The sequence below is a fragment of the Stegodyphus dumicola genome, chromosome 9, assembly GCF_044657685.1.
Source record: "Stegodyphus dumicola isolate Sdum_Otavi_A_Nest chromosome 9, ASM4465768v1".
Taxonomy (NCBI): domain Eukaryota; kingdom Metazoa; phylum Arthropoda; class Arachnida; order Araneae; family Eresidae; genus Stegodyphus; species Stegodyphus dumicola.
In genome coordinates, this window is record NC_140776.1 from 9,044,129 (window position 1) to 9,067,928 (window position 23,800).

At 30.8% G+C, this 23,800-nt stretch overlaps 1 protein-coding gene across 3 annotated transcripts in view; it reads right to left on the reverse strand.

The window, feature by feature from the left end:
* Sptz (zinc finger FYVE-type containing 26 spastizin) overlaps positions 1-23,800 on the reverse strand; it is a 196,858-nt gene that overhangs the window by 101,166 nt on the left and 71,892 nt on the right. For 2 of the 3 annotated variants that reach the window (XM_085823187.1, XM_085823185.1), the window contains exons 15-21: positions 22,936-23,159; positions 22,685-22,857; positions 22,477-22,562; positions 12,704-12,801; positions 7,143-7,235; positions 5,002-5,188; positions 1,279-2,054 (exon numbers count right to left, since the gene is read on the reverse strand). In XM_085823187.1, coding sequence (XP_085679313.1) covers positions 1,279-2,054; positions 5,002-5,188; positions 7,143-7,235; positions 12,704-12,801; positions 22,477-22,562; positions 22,685-22,857; positions 22,936-23,159 — 1,637 coding nt within the window. The remainder of the gene's footprint in view (positions 1-1,278; positions 2,055-5,001; positions 5,189-7,142; positions 7,236-12,703; positions 12,802-22,476; positions 22,563-22,684; positions 22,858-22,935; positions 23,160-23,800) is intronic. The other variant, XM_085823186.1, reaches the window with a different exon arrangement.

Here is a 23,800-nt window from a genome sequence, read left to right on the forward strand (position 1 = left end):
CAGTACTATTTTTTCAATCACTTATAACATACAAAAAGTACAGTCAGCCCTTTCTTGGAAACATCTCCTGTACACAACCATTTCTGAAAGAGACTAGTATTTTTGGAGAACATAAATATAAATAATAAAAATCAGCTATCTAAAGCAATCATTTACACTGAACATCAAAATAAATTGGAACTGCAAGTGCAGGGCTTAATTTCTAAAATTAGAAGTGCCAAAGCCCTCTGGAAGACTGTCAGGAAGGAAGAAAAAAATAATAAATATATAAAATAACTAAAAGTTTAAATAATTAAACCAAAATTAAAAGAAACGTAAAAAGATAAATAGAAATTTAATTAATTTAAAATAATTAAACAAAAATAAGTTATCGGATTTCATCTTATTTAAGGGCTCGGCTAGAATTACAATCAGACAATCTCTGGCTAAATTCAAGCCCTTATACATATAAAGCACTATTTCAAGAGTTAATAGATATAAAAAGTATTCTTTCTTTCAGCACACCAATAAAAAAAAAAGATAAAACAATTAAAGTGTCACAAAGGAGAATAGTTAGAATTCTAGAAATAGTATGAGGATCTAGAACGAAATTTTAACAGAAAAATATAGCTTTGAAAATAAAGAGCGAAGAGCAAAATTTTCTGATCGTGATGCCCTGTTGAAATAATTCTAGCCATCAAGCCGAAATTTTCCATAAATATGATCTGTTAACATGGTGAGAATAAACATGTGATTCCTCTATACAAGTGACAGTAGTGGTCTCCAGTGTTTGGTCATGTTGCGCAAAAAGTCTGCAGAAGGTCTGTAGTAGGAAGTCACTAGCATGGCATGTGCTCATCAGGATATAACTTTTAGCATTTTCAGGAATGAAAGATTAAATTTAGTCAGTCTCAAAAATCTTTCCACTTCCTAGAGGACTATCAGGAAGGAATTAGAATAGATTTTTAAAGCACATTTATTAATAAAATAAAATTTGTCTGTTGAAATTGGGGTTCACTTATAGAAAAGAAGCGCTGTAGCCCTTTCATTTAGGGCTCAGATGCGGAGAAAATTATACTTTATCTCAAAAACTGAGAAGTACCGGAACCAGGCTATGGTGGGCTCTAGCATAATTTAAGCTCTATGAAAGTGGTCATCATAAAGGGTTTACTGTACTTTCTCTCCAGCAAGAAGTTTTCAAATAAATTCAAAAAGTATAAAAATTTAACAAATTAAAATTTCCCTATTATTTCATGAATTTATAACAGCATTATTAAAGTATTTAATTTAAAAAAATACCTTTTTATACAAAATTATCTCCTTCAGTTTAGTTTTCAAAGAGTTATGTACATTTGGATGCCTTAGAATTCTTTTATCAGATAAACAAAACTTTAAAGCTTGTATTGCAAAATTATCAGACCACTTGTAAATATTTTGTAACACTGTATTTGCCCTGTGCACGAGGTCATTAATGCACAAAGCATATCTGCAATGCACATCTGAAGAACTCGCAGGATTAGTACTAGCCATGTGCTCCAGAATAAGTAAACGGATAAGTTCAGCAGTCCATTCCTCTTTATCACAATTTTCAAGGAAGATATCAATATATAATAGTGCGTTCTGCCATTTGCCTGGCCTAAAACATGCTTCAATTTGATGAGTGTAGAACTTCTTATTTGGAAAAGGACTAAGTGCTGATGAAAACCAAGAATATTCGGCATCCTTTGTCATCAGCAAATTTTTATAAAATCTCAGTAAATTTATAGCCGGAACTTTAGAGCTCCACTCAAAAGAAGACGAAAGTTCTTTTGTAAAGACTTCAAAACTTATGTTTCCTTCAGAAAATTGAGGCATGCTTTCATCTCTAGCCACTTCAATAAGCTGATAAAGAACTACACATTTTTCTTTAATATAATTCAAAACAATGGCTTGAGGATCCATTAAAGGAGTCAATTTTGTGTAATCTGTATTCAGGTGCACAACTTTGGGAGTGACATATTCCAACTTAATTCCAAATGATTGTAATGGGGGCTGAAATTCAAGCGTAAATGGTAGCTGCTTCTTTCCTGATGAATCTAAAAAATTAGAAAAATAAAATTTAAAAAAAAAAAAAAAAATACTACTTTTTAAAGCAAGGAAAAATTTTTAGCTAATTTAGTTTTAATAACAAATCAAAACATGCAAAATTATTTAATTATGAAAGAACCAAACTTAATATCACATATATAACTATTATTTTATTATTCACATATTCCAATATTAAATCATATCTATTGAGTGCCTTAAAAGTGTGCATACATAGATAACAAATAGATAATAAAGATGAAGCTTTGGCTGGATCATCAATTTTCACATTGCTGGATTGCATGACTCAGATTTTTCAAACTGGGTAACTGCTGTAGTCACTGTGGGATGATCTATCCCTGACCAATATCTTTCTCTCAGCCCATATGAATGATGGCTATGTACCAGGATACCAATTTAGAATACAGTAAGTTGGTGTTGGTGTACTTAATTATGGCAAAGCACACTAGGGCTATTTGCCTAAGGGGAGGGATGCCTTCGTTGAGGTCTTTCTAAGGGAAACTGGCTCGTATACATGTTACACATGGGGAAAACCACGAAAACACCCATGCAGCCAGCCTGTTCACGGGATTTGAACCTCGGACTGAACTACCAGTGTTCAGCGACTTTACCGCTCGGCTGCTGGTGGGCCACTTTAGAATACAGTAAGACATGAGGACATGAAATGCAGAGTCTAATAGTTTCTATATCATATCCATACTGCAGTTTCCAACATTAAAGCATTATATCTCCCTATGTATGGAAACTTTTTCCCCCACCTTGTAAATAATTCCATAAGAAACAAGTCACGCAGCCTATTTCATTAAACAACAAGCAAAATAACTGAAATTTTCTACATTAATGTCAATAGATAATTTTGTAATATTTCAGTTTCGGATGCATAATTAACTTGCACACAAAGATTTTGAAAATTCATTGAACTTGAAAAGATAACAGGAGCAAATTAACTAAAATTAATAATTATAAATATATCGGATACATTTCGCGATTACTTGAGTCACTTCTTATTACATCTATTTTAACAGATGCCATGCTTAGATATATTTATGCACAATTTCATTATGTCAGATTTAATTAGGAAAAAGTCTTAATTAAGCAAAATATTTTTCTTTATTAAAACAAAGTGTGTTTTCATCTAATTTTTTTTTTTTTTTTTTTTGTTACTACTAATAAGAAGTAATTTTAATACCACTACAGAAAAGTGCAGAGATTCCTGCTCACAATGTGTTATTCTTGCATGTATTGTAGCATTATGTTTCTTCCCTGCATTTCTAAAAACAGAAGACCAAAAGTTCATTTTATTACAATATCCTTTTTATTCCAAAAAGGAAAACAAATTGCTAATTAAATAGCTCATAAACTGTGTATAGTGTACGGACAAAGTGCTGCTTCTGCTCATACAACTTATAGGTAGTTTGGGAAATTTAAGTGCAGACATTTTGGCTTAAAAAATTATTCCCCGCTCTGAACATTCTTCTGTAAAAGAAGACCTGTTAAAAAATATTGTCCCTAAAAATCTCAGTTGTAGAGTTCGGGAAATAGCACGCAGATATTAAATTTTCTTAATAGTATAGTAGATGATCGTTCGAATAAGCCTGGGGTATGTAAACCAGAATGTATGGGTATTCTACTTCTAATGGAACAGAATATGCTTGCTAGAATTTCAACATGGAATTCTTTTTTAAGAAGGAACTCTCTCTCTCTTTTTTCTTTTTAAATAGCTCGTCACTCGGGATAAGAAAGACATACAATAATACTGCAAGAAAAGATTACGGATAAGTAAATTTTGTAGTTATTATAAAAAAAAATTTTTAACAAGTTTGATGCCCATATGTCAAAAATTTACTGAGATATTTCATTTCGAAATCTGCTATTTTGACCACATATTCAATTTGCATAGACGGGATCAGTTAGTAAATAAATTAGATTAGTTTGAGATTGATTTTCCTCCCTTACTTGCCATTCAAAGATTTTTTTGTGATTTATTAATGTCTTTAATTTATAATTTTATTACATTTGGTATGCTGAAAGAATTTTCACATTAGTAATTCCTAAGTTTTCAAAGTCTAAAAATATGTTATTAATATTTTTGTAAAATTTTATTACTTTAGAATTATAATGTGGTAACTGCACAAAATTTCTTTAACTACAAATATTTTTCATTTTTAATTCATGCAAATAATACTACAAGCTGATTGCCTGACAATACAAAAACCTAATACTCCTTTCTAGAATACTAATTCTGTAACATTTTTTGAATAAGATCTCTATTTTGAAAAAAAAAAAAAATTATATTGATCAATACTTTTCATGCTAATACTCTTCAAGATCAATACTTTTCATTTTCCATCTCTTAATTTTGTCCACCAGTATATACATATATTGTACAAGCAAATGGCATATTATGACATCTTAAATTTGAAAATTTACTTTTTCAAATTCTCGAGCTCTGAAAGTTTACTTTTAAAATTCATTACCCAAGAAAACACAGTACAAGCAAATTACAGTTACAGCATGTGCAACTGCATATGAGAATAATTATGAGATCATGAGACTGGTGAAGCATGATTTTAATATAACACTGTTGCTACTGATTGTGGGGGAAAAAGGAGAAAATCTACTGCTTAAAATGACAAGCATCTAGAAAAGGACAAACAAAACTTGCACTAGACAGTGACAACAGTGAGCAATTTGAAGAAACAAAGGAAGTCTGATTCATATTGTTCTTCAATTTGAAGAATTTATTTTTTAATGGTTTGCTTTTCTCTATCGATTATTTATGTTGTTTTCCATATTTGATAGCATCAAGTAAATACACTCAAACATACACATGTAGCTATATTTCTAATTCACCTTATATTATAAAATTTCTAGAATAAGTTAATAGCATATTGATAATTTAAAGATTATAGTTCTTGAATACTAAAGCACTCTCACCTATATTTTCACTAAAATTAAGCATAGAATCAGCTGAAAGCAAAGCTTGAAATAATTGATCAAGTGGAGACCTCACTAAAGTAGATAATAAATTGATAAGTCCCTCATATGGTGCCTTGTCTAAATCACTTTCGTCATCTTTGGAAAAATCCATTGCATACCAATCCAACAATTTGGGAAGAGATATCTATTAAAATAAATATATGCATATATAATATTAATTTTAAGAAGACATACAAAACTGTAGAAAAATTAGAACAGTATGAAAACAAAGGTTAATGTGATTTATGCCAGGTTGAAAATATTTTAGATCAGCAATGCCAAAATGGTTTTGAATGAGTACCCATTTATAGATAAAAATGGAAAACTTATACCCCTTACCACTTAACTGTTTCACTTCCCTGCCATATTGTGACCAAACATAAGCATATTTTTATAAACAATTTTGTATTCTAATTGATTATATGAATTCAAATCAGCAGTCAAATCTGTTACAAGTATTGCATTTATTAATTTAAGATAATTCTTAATTACGCCGAAATTAAGGCATTTTTACTTAAAGCTGGCTTTTTTCTCGTGAAACTGTAGAACAGAAAGAACTTACAGGAATCCATTTCCGAACCTGAATTAGATCATCTGAATTTTCCGTTTCCTCATCATCACTAGAGAATTCCGATAAAGAACTTTCAGGACTACCAGAATCATTTATAGAAAATTCAGATTTATTACCTGAACCAATATCAGAATTATATTTTGTTATGAGCCATTCACTGTCACCCATCGTTCTTTTATTTCATGACAAAATTAGAAAGTAATACTATTCGCAAAGCCTAATACACTGAACACTTGCAAACAAACTCATTGAATTTCTCGGCCTAATGAAATGTGGTAAAACCTATCCTTGAACTGATTTTACATTCCAGTCTCTCCTGGACTACTAGAGACATCTATTAGAAACACTGCAAAGTAAAAAATTTGGAAAAAAAAAAACGGGAAAATCAGTGGATTGGTGTAGGAAAATACACTGCCCAAGCGGTGTATGGGCAAATTAAAAAAGTTCCTTTTTGCGGCAAAACAGTTAAGTGGTTAATAAGAATATAATTTATTTTTAATGAATGAATCATTTATGTATTCACATCCATAGAATAGTTGCAAGATTCTGCATTAAAAATCTACCTCAGAAATATACAGCAACCTCTTTAACTTGACTTGTAAATGATTTCACTCCTCTTGGAGAAAAGTCATCTTTGAAAGATGGATATCCTAACAAATGCTGGACATTTTCATAATAATTTTGATTTTATAAAGTGTCAAAAAAGTTGTTTACAGGCTTTATTTATATAAATATTGAATTTCCAATTATAAATTCACAAATTATAATTCACAAAATAGAGAATTATATAAAAAATGCTTTTAGTGTTGAAGGGTGGTAGAAAGGTTCTCTATATACAAAATTTAGCTTTCTATATTATCTCCATATTGACCCCCTCCAAAAAAAAAAAAAAAAAAAAAAGTAAAATTTTCTTAAAATAAAATAAAAATGCTACATTCCAATTACTTATTTGGAGAAATAAATCATTAATATATATTTTTTTCCATCCAGGTGCAAAGTTAATGCTCTTTTATCCAATGTGAAATGATTAATCTGCAAAATAAGTTACTTTAATTTTACAGCTATTCTTTTAAATTTAAGGAAAATTTAGGGTTTTTTTTTTAATTTATTTAATTTTCAGTAATATTTGAATATGTTTAGATATGTAGTGAAAAGTAATTTAAGTCAACAAATTTGTTTTGTGATCTATTCATATATTTTGTTTGCGAAGCTACAACACATTTTGACATATTCACATTATTATTTTGACATATTCACATTCACATATTTGATACATTCACATAATCTGAGGTTTCACTGTATTAGCAAATTTTTGCCAATTTAATACACTTCAGATAGCAATATTATCACAAATTTTCCTCCATCTGGATTTGATACCAAATGAGTAAATAAACAATAAGCATCAGTACACTACTTTTCTATTTGGAATTAAGACTTTCTACATGGACTTAAGATATTTTTAAAAAATGCAATACAGTTTCATGAACTTCAAAACTATACTATATTAGTAACAGCTATGAATACATACTATATCATTTTCCAAATCAATTTGTATTGAAAAATCAAAATAATCTTTCATGGCATCATCCAGATCTTCTTCAATAACTTCACTGTACATCACCTTTAAAATAAAGTTTCATATTTATATAACAGTAAATCATACATATTAAATAAATACAAAATTTACAACTGGGAAGCCTTACTTGTACAAACCAAATGCACACTGCTGGCCAATAAAATTGCTACATCAGGAAGGGAAGCAAATAGTAGAATCTTATTAATTGTAGATGATGTGATTATATTTGATAATTGATTAAGGAAGATGTGATTACATTTGCAAGGTGGTTTGGGATACACAGCATGCAGAATTCAGTACATAGGGCTGCCACCTCTGGCAGCAACAACAGCTGTAATAAAACCTGGGCATTGGGTAGAAATGATCTTGAATTGTAAATATGGGTACTTTGTTCCACATGGCTTGAAATCTATGCAAGAGTTCATCAGTAAATGACAAGTGGTGGCATGAAAGTCTTTCAGTAATCCTAGACAACATATTCTCAGTACAGGGAGATCTGAAGTATATGCTGGCCAGAACATTACTCGAACACTCTGTGCATCAAGGATGATTAGGACAGAACAGAACACGTCAGAAATACAGTGTCAACTGTTATCAGCTATGTGACCAAAAGGTGACCTGAATGTGTACCCTAATGGCACCTCATACCAGCATGCCAGATGCAGGGCTCCTATGATGATGATGAATGTGAGCTGGCAATGTTCATTCCTCTCAGTGCTTCAATACACTGATACAAGCATCATGATACTGTACGCAGAATTGGGATTCATCTGAAAACATGACTTAGTGCCACTCCTGTGTCCAGTGTCATCACTTGTCACAGCATTGTAGGCAAACCTGTATCTTCTGCAGCATCAAAGGAAGCTGTGGTGATTGTGCAGCAGTCTGAAGTGCTGCAGATGTCATCACACTGTTCATACTGATAACTGTTATCCTGCAGATTAGCAAAGTTTCTGACTCAAGATATGTGATGTAGCCATAACACCCCATTAGGCCAAGAGGACAACATGTCTGTCCACTCAGGCATTCTTACACAAGACATAACACAATCTTTAGATAAACAACCAACGTTCAAATATGATTTCTCAGTGAGAAATTCATTGTACAGTCTTCCTATTTATACACAATGTAGATGGCGTTACTCATACTTGCTTCTTGTATATACCTTAGAATGCTAATCATTTGCTTATTCGAGTATGTAGTACTTTTTATGCAAATTAAACATTTGTTGCAAGATGCCTTCATGGCACAGTAATTTTAATGGTCAACAATGTAAAAGTAAAACACACTTTTAAAGCATTCACTGTAGGTATTCTCTAAAATTCAAGATCTGCCTTTAATAATACTAAATTTGAAATTTTTTATGCATACATTTCCTACTTGTTTTATCTTTTTAGTAATAACAAGGAAATTTATATTTGATGCATGTCTGCTCTTTCAAGTACATTCCCTCAAGTATACAATTACTCTCCACTAATTGAAATACAGTACAAAGTCCATAATCTGAACTCGTTGGGACTTCGGTGATTCCGGATTAGGGTTTTTTCCAGATTATAGATCATCAATTTAAATCTGGTAAGATGGCATGCAGAAATTATACAATTAAAAATATGAACCCGTAATTTATGAAATAAAGAGCAATTATGATCTAAAGGGTATCAAAATAAAAAAAAAAAAAAAAAAAAAAAAAAAGCTTAGTATTTATTTGTTTACTTTATTAAACATTTCTTTCAATGTAAGCTGTTTAAGTTCCTTTTTTCTTATGTCACATACCTTCCAATGCCATACTCCTAATATAATTTTGAGACGGATATGTTTTTATCCATTTTTTGCAGCAATTCCACTTTTTGTTTAATGGACATCGAAACATGCTTTCACTTTGTAGATCCTTTGGCAGCTCCAGAATTGGAAACTCTTTTTGACATAATTGAAAGTTCAAGCTTAATTTTTATAATATTGCTCTAACAGTCTGCAAAAAATAATAAGCCGGATCCAATTAGAAGATTAAGCAACAGCGCAATCTGCAACATTAACTGAAATGCCTTAGAATCAGTAAAGATAATTTTAGCCTAGCTTATACTGTCCGTTATACATTAAACGCACTACGTGCATGCGTAAAGTATACAAAAAAAAAGTTTGTGGCTTTGAGGTCCGAATTACAGATCATTCCGGATAATGGACGTCCAAAATACGAATTTTGTACTGTACTTAAGCATTAGCCTTTTGCTCATTTTATTTACAAAATTTTTGCATACCTTTAAATGAAGCTTTTTTTACTATATACTGCTTTTATACATTCATACCATTGATTAGTTTTTGCATACATCTGCAAATGATATACAGTACAAAGTCCGTGATCCAGGCATCCAATATCCGGAATGATCTAAAATCTGGTCTTCAAAGCCACCAATGATCTTTTTTATGTTTTGTTTTTTAAGGGTTTTTGTTTGTTTGTATGCTTTACGCACATATTTGATTTTCCCCACAATAAATTACGTAGAGAATCCCGATTCTTAATTTCACTTTGACACTAAATAAAATACTTCGTTACTAAAGAAACAATCATTTTAGCAGAAATTTCTGTGATCAATTATTTGGCTTTGTAGCTGTCTATCTGCTTGGCATACACCTGAAATTGAAACATTCTACATAGAAGCATTGTTGATTTCACACCTACTAATATTTTATATCCCTGACACTAACCTGGCAAATTAATATTTATTATATTTTGCTTTCATGTGGATATTTATCAGCACATGCCAACTTGATTAATGATTCATGCAGCGAAGCATAAATAATTTTTTATATATTAATAACTGAATAACAAAGAGTATGGTGAACTTTTATGTTGGCATTATGCTTAGTGATGATTACAAATTCCAGTTAAATATACTAACAAATATTGATAAGAGAAAATTTCTTTCCATATGGTAAAAATAGATTTTGTTGATGATACTCATAGGCCAAAAAACTACATTTATTGCTATTTGAATAGAATAACTGGTTTGTAATTCACATACATCCAGAATCGACAACAGAGCTCGTATGGCCACACTGAGCAGCAGAATTTAGAGAAGACAAAGTTTTTGTAATTTAGAGGAGCACTGAGCAAGATATTGCAGAATTCATAGAAATTGTGCAATATCTTGCTCAATTTCTAATATTTTTATAACTGTGACAGAGCCATATCGACTATCATAACCAGACTTAGGACAAATCACTTAAAAGGGATGAGGATTTCTGCAGACGGACAGCGTAGTTACACCAACATTTGTCCTCATTGCCCAGATGACATCCCACTGTCTCGCCATCACATCTTCAGCTGCCCAGCAATCCAAGCCAGACTGTTTAACATTGGCATTGAAGACCCAGTGGACCTACTTTATACTGATAGAGCTGCCGAGGTTGCAAAAGCTGTCTTTGACAGCTTCAAAGCTATATAATTGCACTTTGTCATAAACACGACATCATCATCACCGAGCAAGAAAATTAAGGAGTGACAAAATTTTTAGAATTTAGGGAAAATACTGGGACCCAAAATTTAGGGGCAACAAAAATTTAGAACTTGTATTTAAACTGATGATCTAATATCCAGAAAACTCCAAAATCCAGAATTGCCAAAGTCCCAACAAGTCCGGATCTCAGACTTTGTATTGTATATGTATTAATTACACTTTTCACTGACAAAATGCAGTTACAAGCAAAAAAAAATAGCAATAATGATACAGAGAACTGTGTTCATATTTTAAAGTTTTTTAATTCCCACCAAGAATTCTGGTCCATGACATACAGAATATGTTGCATTCCTAAATAATGCATGGCATATGTAATTACCCGGTGGCACAGTGGCTAGCGCAATCGCGCAGCAGCCCCACGGGTCGGCGGTTCAATCCCTTGGGGACTAAACATTGGGAGTCCTGCAGCAAGCTGACCACTTGTTCAGGGCATAAGTTTAAGCACCCCGGAGCACACGGTCAAGAAAGCAGATTTCGGGGCACCGCTGGCCTTGGCCCACTAGGGCTGCTTGCCTATTACGGTTGTTGCACCACCGAATTTTGTTTATGTAATTACAATACATAACTCATAATACCATGGATCTTTGATCATTTTATGGATTTATTTCAGTGAGTTCAAAGGATAAATCTATGGATGCAGGTAAATGATTAAACTAAATATCAATTATATGCTATGAATGAGTAGCATATTGTAAATAAGTAATATTTAAAACTTTTAATATGAATACATCATGTTAAAAATTAACTTTTATTAAAAGATTGACACACTGACCTTTTACTTCTTGGTAAATTTTGCTTCAATTGAAAATATAACTCTTTGAAACTTTAAAGTTTGCTCACAACCTGCACCACTTGTTTTCACTGCATAAAAAATATATGAATCTTTGTATAGCTTCATACACCTAACTGTAGCTCAAAATCCCACTTGTTCCTTTTATCTTTTAACATACTCACTGCTGATTCAAAGTAAAAACTGACAGAGACCTGAAACTTCTAAAAACTAACAGGAATAAACTAATGAAAAATAAAGCAAATACAGTTATTTCAAACTACAAGGAAATAAAATTTTGGAAATTTAAGTTAATGAAGCAAATGGAGAGCTCACAGCTACTTGCAAATCATAATTACATTAATTTCCAGATTTATAATCAAAAAAGAAGGTTAGCTTAAATAAGAAATTGTAATTGATCTTCTCACTCATTTGGTTTGGTTTTGTTGATTATGGCAAAGCACACTACACCTATCTGCCTAAGGGAAGGGATGCCTTTGTGGAGAACTTTCTAAAGAAAACTAGCTTGTCTATACATTACACATGAGAGATAACCATGAAAATGCCCATGCAGCCAGCCAATTCACTTAAAATTGAACCCAGGTCAGAACTACCAGTGTTCAGCAATTTGACCCCTCAGCTGCTGGTGGGCCGATTTTCTCAAATGATCCATGCAAGAAATGTTATGCCAAAAATGTGATCTATACAGATTAAAACAGTAAAACTACATTTTGCAATGATAGATGCAAGAATTAATAATGTTAATGATACAGAACTTCATTTGGAATCAAAAAGAAAGTTATACACGTAGGAAGACAACAGCTGCAAGAATGGTAGATCAAAGTTCCACTGTATACTTTTTGGTACATAATCATTTCAGATTGAGTTTTGTCTATTAAAAAATTATATTTAAAAGATTTAATTGATTACATAACTGTTAAATTAGCATGATATCTTATCACAGTTGTGATGTTATTTTTGGTTATAAAAATTTGAACTCAAAATAACATTGTAATGATATAAGCATTTACAGAGTTAGATGATCCAGTAATCAATTGAACTAAGCCAGATTTTTGCTATTTTATGATTCTCTGAATGAATAAAAATGTTCGATTTGTGTATTAAAAATAATCTTATCTAAATCTGAAATCATTTACAAAAAATCTTTCTAAAGTAGCAAATTCTAAGCACATTGAAATTAGAACTAAGAAATCAAATGCAAAACTTACACGTAATGTTGGTGAATAAAGTAATCCTTCAACCAAAACAAAAAGCAGCCTTGATTCTAATGGTGGCATGTATTTTTCCCAAAGAGGTTTTGCATCATCTGAAAATATAAAATAAAAAGAATAATTTTTTTAATTAAACAAAAAATGGTGTTTCAAATAAAACTCAGAAAAATAAAGGATTAAATATCAGGCAGAAAAACTGACTTTTAAACAACCATATTAGCAATACTGATCATGAGTAAGCATACATGTCCAAAGTAGTTTAAATCAAACAAAAGCTTAAAAAGCCCAAACCTTGCACTAGAACTATAAAATATTGTAATTCTAGAGGAATCACTGACCACCATGGGCAGAAAGATGCTAATTATCATTTTCAATTTGTATGAATTTGTCAAATTATTTATTTTTATTACTTCCTTGTATGAAGTAAAGAAAGAGTTGTAATCTCAAAAATTTTGGGGTATTATATTTCAATGGAAACATCCATTTTGACTGCTCTTTAATCCATCTGGACCCCCCCCTTTTTTTTTTGAGATGTCTGTACGTACAGATAATTTAAAATGAATTCAAATTTTTTTTTTTTTTTTTTTTTTTTTTTTGTGATAGCTGTATGTTCACACGTATGTATGTACTTGCATAAATAAAAATGATTAGTTGTAGAACGTTGAAACTTTTTATTATGAGACTGCTATAATATCTAGTTGTGGACGTCCCTTTTTTATTGCGGTCAGCAGTACCAAACGTATGGATATATGTAAGATAAAAAATATGTAAATCAGCTGAATAAGAGGAAGAATTCTGATTACATAGAATGTTAACTCATTAATGACAAGGAAATTTGGCAGTTGAGGCAGATTAAATTTCATTTTTATTTAAAATAACATTTGTGGCCACTATTCGCTTGGCACTCTAATCGTGCCTCTTTCCAGAACATTTACATTTTTGATACTGTTGCGATAGGATGAGAGCACAGCAAAATAGCGTCCACACAGCACACAGAGAGAAGCAGAGTTATCCAATACGGAAGATTGCCAAAAGGTAGGTTTTTAGGTCAAAAGGTGGGTCAGAAAAGTTTCAGTTCTCGAAATTTTGACTTTATGTTCCAAATCTGCTACATCATAGCCTTATGCAAGCCCTAGAAATGGCACAGTCCAGAAAAGTTACAATTTTTAGAATACCAAGTGGGGAATTATGGGATGACACTGGTCAAAATTTTGATTTTTAACTAGTGGTATCCCATAATTCCCCACTCTGCAGTCTAAAAATTTTGATGATTTTGATTTACCTTTTTTTTATCTTACCTATGCACGGGTTTTAGGTTTATTGTATTTAAGCATTCCATAGCCATCAGCAACTTGTAACGCTGATTTGCACTGTAGAGGACTTGCTCAATTTTATCAAAGTTTGTTTTATTATTGTACTGAATTTTGTTACTTTTCTAGGTTTATTAATTTCTGAATTCCATTTTACACTGTTTTCCAACTAAGAAAATGTGGATTATTTTATAAGTGATAAATAGTTAATTTTAATGCAAATTTCATGAATATAAATTTTGGTTTTATATTGACAACAACAGTTTTTATGAAAAACTTTTAAGCTAAAAACTGCAAAATATTATGGTTATGATATTGAAGCAAAGCTTTTACAGAACTATGAACTTTTTCCAGTTACCTCTCAGGGGAAAGAAAAATAGGACATCTCTCACAGTGTTTTTACAAAAAAATAAACTTGCTGACTTTCAATAGAATTTTCAATTTGCATTTATCGTTAAAAAAGATATTTACAAGATTTTGTTATTTAAAAAAATTATTTAGATAAAAATTTTACAATTTTGGTCCCCCACAATTGTATTTCTTTTGTTTCACCAATGCTTTCTTCTAAAAAGGCTTTTCTGTAGCCAAGTCTTTTTCTCTTTGAAGAGGGGAATATGTGAGATAAAAAATTATCCGGGTAATTAAATAATTGGTTATTTCGTCTCTTTATTCTAAACAAATTAATAACATTTCTGGACTGTGTCACTTCCAGATCTTCCCTCTTGCATGGCTTGATTCGGAACCTAAACTCAAAATTTTAAGAACTGAAACTTTTCTAACCTAAACCAAAACCTTCCTCTTGGTGAGCTTCCATATTGGATAACTATGCATTTTAGCTTCTCTCTGTGTGCTGCTTGTACACAATTTCACTGCGCTCTCTTCCTATTACAACAGTATCAAAAATGTAAATGTTCTGGGAAGAGGCACAATTAGAGTGTCAAGTGAATTGTAGCCACAAATGTCAACTTAAATAAAATGGAATTTAATCTGCCTCGACTGCCAAGTTTCCTAGCCATTAAGGATTTAACATTCAATGTGATCACAATTCTTACTTTTCAATATGCCATCAGTATTTTCTGCATTTCTACCTCTCAGAGTACTTTGTTTTTATTATACATCTATATAAAAATATAACAACTATATAAAAATATAATAACTCCCTTACCCAGCTTAAAAGTCCTTAACTGGCCTTTATTTTCACAATCATTGGTGGTGGTCATATACTTCCAATTACAGAAGTGTTTTAAATGATGAAAATATTCAGGTTTTGGCAATGTCAAATTTTAAAAAAATTAATTTTCAACAAATAATGAAATCTAATTACATACATAATACAGGGTTCGTACACATTTCTGCACACGGAAATTAAGTACTTTTAAGGACTTTTAAGGACAATTAATGAAAAAAATTAAGGACCTATGTGTGAATGGGAACTGAGTAAATTCAATTAAAAATATATTATCTGTGCCTGAACGTGAATAGGATGCATTATTATTAAACATAACTTAATTAACATAATTATTAATAAGTTTGAGAATAAAATTAATTTTATGAAATTTATCAAGTAGGATTAAATATTTTACACTTATAATAACTGGGCATATTTGAAAGAAGATAAGTGACATTTTAGTTACGTTTTACTAACAGTTAGCTTTTTTTTTTAATATCTCATCTTGTCACATACTTGCTCAGTCTAGAGGTTTAGTAAATAGTAAGTACATTTTATGTCAAGCAGCATAGGTTAAAATGAGCATTAAAATCACAATCAGCATGATTCATAACAAAAGACTGGCTGTTGTCACTGCTACTGCTTGCCTACAGAGAAACCTGCTGATCAGAACAAACCTGAAAAGCCTGATGTAAGCACAGCTAAGCAAGTTTTGAAAGTTAGCTGGCCTCTGTCTGACGCTGTTAGTGTCGTAGCTTCGTGTAGAGTTCCAGGGGTTGTAACTCAGTTAATATAATTTAAGGTTAAGCCACTAAAGCATTAGCGGTGATAAGTTGTTTTGCATTAAGTCTCACTAGATGCAAAGAATAAGTTTCACATGAATTTTATATTTTTGTGTTTTACCTTGTGACCACGGTAAAGGTTAACACATTGAGCTCGGCGCTGAATTTGCTGTCCTTTCCATTCAGCCGGCAGCGAGCGATCAAGCGGTGCAATACTGCCGACTTAAATTATTCATAAATTATACAAAAAGGAAGGAGATGCACATAAAGTCCAAAAGTATTGTTCGAAATGTTATGATGACAATTCAAAACTATTTGGATGCAAGATAGCCAAAAATGTTACCAAAATAGTTGTTTCATATTGTAATATGTGTAAAGCTAAGCCGTATTTTTGTTTATAATGTTTCAATAAATTTCATTAAAACTACATTTGATCACATTTCATTGAGACTATAGTTATTTGTTAACTTTAATACTGTCGTCCCGCGGACTGACGCCAGCCAAACTAAAGTTACAGTCCCGGTCCCCAGGGACTGACGCCGGGCTCAGCGTGTTAATGAAAGGCAATGACTTGCTTTAATATAGAGAGATAATTTTTAAAGGAATGCATTTAGTTATAATTAAATTAGTTATTAGATAACCTTAGTCATTATGGATTTACATGGCCACTATTAAATTAAATTAATTTTTTAATAATATTTGTTAAAAAAAACCCTATTAATACCACAATCTTATAAAATTTCACAGTTTAAAATACATGCAATTTATGACATTGATTTTTTAACAATATTAGGATAATTACACATTTAAAGCTACAAAACATAAAACTCAACAAAACAATTATGTGTCTTTTTAAATTGAAGGCCTGCCCAGACATTTTGGCTAATTTATATCGATTTCCTTCTCCTTAAACATGTTTTCTAACAATTAGAAATTTGCCTCAATATGCAAAACAATGTTCTCATTAGTTTCTGCATGTTCAGTCTCCTAACTGCCAACCTCTTCACAATGTACTACCTATGAGGGTTTACTTGATCCGGTAAAAGTTAAATAGTCCTCCCCACTTCCCCCCGACAGACGTGAAACAAATTATCACTATGTCTGAAAGTAACTATAAATCAGGTAATAAATTTAAATAAAGGTTTAAATAAACTTCTTATTAAAAAAGAACTTGGAACATATAGGCACGTTCTTATGCTAACAAAATAAAATACAGTTTGTGGTGATATAATTAAACAAGAAGAGTGAAATTCAAACTAAAAATATGGACTAGTGGTCAAAAACTATACAATTTAATTTCAATTTAATCTGGTTCAGTAACTCTATTGTCATAATAAACTCATAAACTCAAATGTCAGCAGCAGTAATAGAAAGACTAATAATTACAAATCATCAGAGATGACAGGAACTAATGCAGGGAGCAAGTGGAGTTCAGAAACCCTTGTCTTACAGTCCAAAAAACTCAGTTTAAAAACTGTCTAAGTGATTTGCATTCTGATGAGGAAATAGAAATGGGAAATTATAGTAAAGGCTGAAACCGTAAACAACTGGGTAATTTAAATAATAATAACTACATATATTTGAAGAATAATTTTCCTTCTCTTTACATATTTAGTTTCTTTTTTCAATACGTTTCCTTTTCACTTTAAATTTTTGAGATTTAATTAAAGACTTCTGTTATTCTAAAAGATTAAATGCATTTAGAATGTATGGAAAAAGCTGCTAATTGTATTTCTTTAGTAATACAAACATTCAGAAGAAATATGAAACACATATGGTAAGGTCTGGTCACAGAGCTGGGGTGGCATAATTTTTAGAATTTAGGGACACAAAGAGCAAAAAAATCTAGAAATGGAAAAACTTTTAGAATTTAGAGCAGGCATTGAAAGCAGAATTTAGAAAGGCACCAGGCTTCAGAATTTAGGATCCACAGAGACTGAATCAGGTGGCAAAATGCCTAGCGCCAGCTATGTGTATGATGCATTAAGACATATTAGATGAATCTTTTGAATTGTCAGTTTTCAATTTCTTTATTAATAAAAAAATTCCTTTCTATAATGCCTGTTCATATGATAAGATTAGAAGTACTTTTGATATTTTCCATGCTTGTATCTAGTGAAAAGTAGAGAAAATAAAGGGAAGATAAACATGTTAAGAAAGCGATTCTAGAATCAGAAGTAAAACATTCAACTATTATGTTTTCATTGCTCTTCCAGATGTTCTCCAAAATGTAAGAAACTGCATGTTACTACCATGGAGACATTTTTCCTTTTATCACATTTTTTTCTGGAATCTTTTAGAATCTTGGGTCTATAAATTTGCCTTGAAATCTTTCTAAACTTTACAAGCTTCAATGTCTAAAATTCTAAAGAAAAATTACCCCTACCAATTCTGTAACAGCAAAAATCCAGAAATGTTTTTAGAAAAAATTGGAGAAAAAAAGTGTGAAATTAATTTTATACAAAAAACTGATGCATATTCTGATCATTCTGAGAAATGAGAAAAATTCTTACCATTAAAAATTTAAAAAACATTTCTAATTAATTACATAGCTATTTTGCTTTTGCTAAAAACTGTTTCATAAACTTCATGCTTTATAGCATTATTCCTTGCTTATTTTTCAGATTCAAAAAATTGTATAATATGTGGCCAAAACGGAACTTTATAATATGACAGTGAAAAACAAAAATGCTTTATTTTAATGTTATTTCTTAAATATAATTCCAATATATTACATTATTTTAATGAAATTTATCAATGTTAGAATGTTCTAAGAAAATCGTCAAAAAATTCCCAGATCTCGGAATTAAAAAATTTCTCTAGAAACCGATCTTAAAATCGCCAAAATGTTGATAATCAGCAAGTTTAGAACCATTTAATAAAAGAATTCACATCCCCAAAAGCGGAAAGTTGTTTGAGAGCTCTTTATTACAAAAAATGAAATAATTTCGAAATGCTTATGTTTCACTTCTTGCTCAGAAACTCGAGTATCCCACCATTATTTATATTACAAATAGGAACAAATTATAACTTGTGAACCCATTAAAAAAATAGCCATATTTGTCAGTAAATCGCCAAAAATATTCCTGCAAAATGCTAATTCACACCCAAAATGGCAGTCGTAAAAACAAACAGAAATTTCAGATGATTAAAATTAAGGACCTTCTGCCAATTTTGGCCAAAATTAAGGACTTTTAAGGACCAAAAATCAATTCCAAAAAACTTAAGGACTCTTAAGGACCATATGAACCCTGATAATAGCAGTTTATATATGTAGTCAGTTTAACAATAAACATCTAACAATATTTAATATCAGTTTCTTGTTGCTCTAAAAAGAATATTTAATAGGCTGTACAAAGAAGTCATGTAGTGTCCAGGCCAGATTTGTTTTATTTTAAGAGTAGGCTCCCAAATCTAACTTCTAGACATACTACTATGCCTACCTGATGTGCAGATATATTTCTCCCTCAATTTAAATAATATGTTAATTACTAACTTAAGTAACAATTTTAATATTATGTTAATTCCTTACTCTTGAAGTAAGGAGATACAAATTATTTAAACATATTTTGACTAGTTAAATTATAATAATTTTTAAATAAAATATAGTTATAGAGGGTTCCCTCCCAATACACAGGTAGATTTTGCTCAACATGACTAAATTAAAAAGAAGATTAAGCAAATATTAGGCATATAACATTCAGATGCTGCTTTAAAAAATGACATATTACACAAAAGTTGCTTATAGAATAAAATAAAAATTAGATTAATGCATCTACAAATATAATACAACTAAAATGGTTAAAACACATTTCTTTTAATTTTTTTAATACTCATAACCACTCACTATTTTATTTCTTTCTACAGCCTTTCTGTGTATTTTTTAAAAATTTTATTTTTATTATTATTATTATTGTTGTTATTATTATTAAGGTATAATAAATAGATTTATATTAATAAATTCATTTGATGAAAAATTGCACAGATTTATTTTGATACTTTAAAAATATTCTTTGCGGTTACTACATTACAAACCATATTGGGATACGCAGTTCGCATTTTAGATATTCTGTACATGTAAAGAGAGCAAATAATAGAAGCTTTAACGTATCACTATTTATGTTCTCTTGGATTTTAAAACAGTGAAGTTTTCTAAAATATTCATAATAATAACTTTTCGGCTAAATTTAATTATAATACCAATAATACTTTCAGTACAATGCCTTTTAAAAATGAAAAACAGACTTCAAAAGTTTTAAGTAGATTAAAAGCGAAATTTAGAGAATACTTTACAGATCCAAACATATATACAGAGAGGATCAGAACAGTACGTTGCCAAATTGCTTTAAGATTCTTTTCATTATCTTCAATGTGTCACACATCGGAGTAGTACAGCAATTATAAAAATAGGTATGTCAGAAATAAAGGTAGATAAATTTATTGCCTAAATGACAAATACCAAAATTTTTAGAAATCGTTAGAAGGTGCAATATTCTTAACAGATATTTTGTTTTCTTTAGCATTACTACCAAGAGATGAGGGGGAACGAAATTTGATGCAGACCTAATATAAACCTCTTTTAGATCTTAAATCTAATTATTTTTCCACCATGAAGATACAATTAAATTTTATACAAATATTTAAACTCTTTTTTAAGCAGTAGGCTATAAAATGTAAACAGAAAGGCACAACTTCAGTTAAGCTTTCCCCCCCAACAATAAACTAAAAAAAATTCTGTGAAATTAAAACTAGTATGAACATTTCATATTAAGAAAGTTAAAAATCAGGAAAAAATGCAGAATCCATATGAAAGCTTTTTATAAACAAAATATAGATTTGGCCATAAAAAATGATATCAAGAACACAAATATTCACTAAATAATGGGGATTTAAAACAGGCCAAAATTGTATAGAAAATAAACAATGTTTTAATGACTAAAATAGAGACTTCAGATTTGTGCATTACACATGCATAAAAATTAATGTACACTTGTTCCACATATAAGAATCACACAACATGTTTATGACTCATTAATTTCACTTCAAGCTACAACAATACTTGATGGCAATTCTGTTTTATGATTCCCAATAATGATGCATGATTAGACTAATATGATACATTTTAGCTTAAAAAAAGAAATAATTTGACATGAGAGCAGCACAAATAAATTAAGTAAAAGCTCTAAGATGCTGGAAAGTACATAAGGCACAGTATAAGCCTTGATTTGTTCGAAAATGGAGACTGTAGCTTTTGAAAGTAATTCAAACTCCATTTCAAAGGATGTAAAATATACAACATGTGATCAAAAATACCTAGACACTTCCAGGAAGTAGATTTGCCCATTCATATAACACTGTAACTGAATGCTAACATAGATATAAAAGGAAGTAGTCAAGACATTACAACACACCTTAAATTGCAAAACTGATAGGATATGTTAGTTCAATGAATTTTGAAGAGAAGAAGTGACTAGTTTTTTCACTGTGGAAATTTTGTTCATGAAATTTTGGCAATGTGAAGGGGTGGTGCATTCAATTGTGAATGATATCACTATTTGTAGTGCTTCAGAAGCAGCTTCAGAAATTATACCTGTTCAACAAACATCAAGCTGACTACACATTCACAAAACAGAAAAACAAAATTGCACAGAATCAGCCAAAAACATCTGCAAAAAATTCCAGAGTGCTTCTGAATGCAGCATGAGCACAATGCTACTTCCCAAAGAGCTGCAAAATTTAGGTTTTGCAGGAAAACAGGTACACGCAAATCAAATTAGCACAGCTAATGCCAGTCAATACTAGCAAAATATAAAATATGACATAACTGGAGCTTGGTATAATGGCAACATGTTAAGTGAAAACAAATCCATTGTCTGAAGATCCAATAGTAGTGTTCAAGCGCAGAGCAGAACTTACAAGAATGCATCATTCCTCAAGCCAAGTTTGTTGAAAGAAAGATTATGGCATGGTCTTGTTTCTTGTGATTAGGTCCCCTGCTTCTTATAAAAGGAAATATGAATGCTAAAGTGTATCTTAATTTTTTAGACAATTCAGCACTCCTAAACTGTGACAACACTTTGATGCAGGATCCTTCCTCTTTCAGCAATTTTAAAGTCAACCTACCACAGTATATGCTATGAAAAATAATATGGTTTTCTGATATGGACGTTGTGAAAATAAGTTAATCAAAGCTCTAGTTCTGATCATAGAGAATATCTAAGAGATGAATTGGAATGCTGTTTTCAAGCCAGGCACTCAATAAAACTGCTGAAAGAAATGACTAACTATTCTTCCGAAAACAGGAAACTATTCCACAACCAGCATACCAAAATCTAGTATACAACATTTCTAAGAGAACGGCCACTGTTTATGCAACCAAAATAATCTATGCTATTCTTGCAATACAAGCACATATTTTATAGCTCTAATATTCAAGCATTCAGTTACTTCTGATCACGTGTTTACAGAATTCATGATAAATTTTAAATAGGCTTGAAAATATTTACTTACTTAAGAGTTGATAATAAGGTGGATTCTGTATATGTTTTGGTACAGGCAACGGAGCATGTAGTAGTTGATAACGTAAATCAAAAAGGCTGTTAAAAAGAGATGCAATTTTGGGAGTTAAACATGAATTGCATAGCACTAATAATACTTTATAAACAAAAAAATTTTCACATAATTAATTTAAAATAAAACAAATATTTTTATTGTTTACCTTATTGGACCAAGTTGGCCTACAACATAACCCAGAATCTTCTGCATTATACAGCGTTCTAACAGATTAGGTGATAAAAGTAACGTACAAGGGGAATCAAATCTGTTAAAATGATTTAATCTAGGAAAGTCAGAGGAGAAACTTTCAGTTTCTTCTTCCTGCAGTAGACAGAACTTGCATATGAATCTTATTTAATATTCACTCACCATTAGCATTAAGAAAAGGGCTTCAAATTTGTTTATAAAACTTACCGTTTTCAAAAGCAATGTTTCCACCAAAATACCATGTATCCATGCTATATTAGTTACATTAACAAAAAACGCAAGCTTTTCTTGTCTGCTTTGCAATAAATCCAAGTTGACAAATGCTAATTCAGAACAATCTTTCATCCAACCCAATAATTCTGAATGTTCAATTAGAGATAATAACTCAGTTTTGTCAAAAATGCCACTGGAATCATTTGCCATTGCTGTATCTAAAAGAAATAGAAGTGCCAGTTTGATTTGGATAATGTCTCAGTGTTCATACAATGCCATTCATATATGAAATTAAAATTCAATCATCAAAATGATATGAAATTTTATAGAGGTAGACAAGATTAAAACAATTTATGTAAAAATAACATACTGAACTTTTGATTGCTTGTGCCAAGTAATGCACAAATACAATCAGACAATCAGAAAACATGGATAATTCAGGAAGTTTACAGAGCCCCCCAAAAAACCTTCAAAAATTGTAAAAAAATAAAATAGACTATACTAATAACATAAGAAAATTATGACAATTATAACAAAAACATGCAGTAATGGACACAAACTTTGTTATAATTAAACTTGGAATTTTTCTTCAGAAAAATGTCTTTTTCTAAAACCATGTGGACAATATTTCAAATCACTGAATTTGTGCAGTGTGGTGATATCATTAAACTTCAATTCTGCTTGTCTACAGACATTTAGCATACTACTGTGACTTGCTATTTCAATTTCATGTTTACTTTTTTCCTTTGAATTGTCCTACTGGCTTTTCTTGGGTGATTATATCCATAATATCTTAGTCAGATAAAATTTCACAAAATTTATTACCCTGATTTTTCTGCAGCTACTTTGCAATATTTTC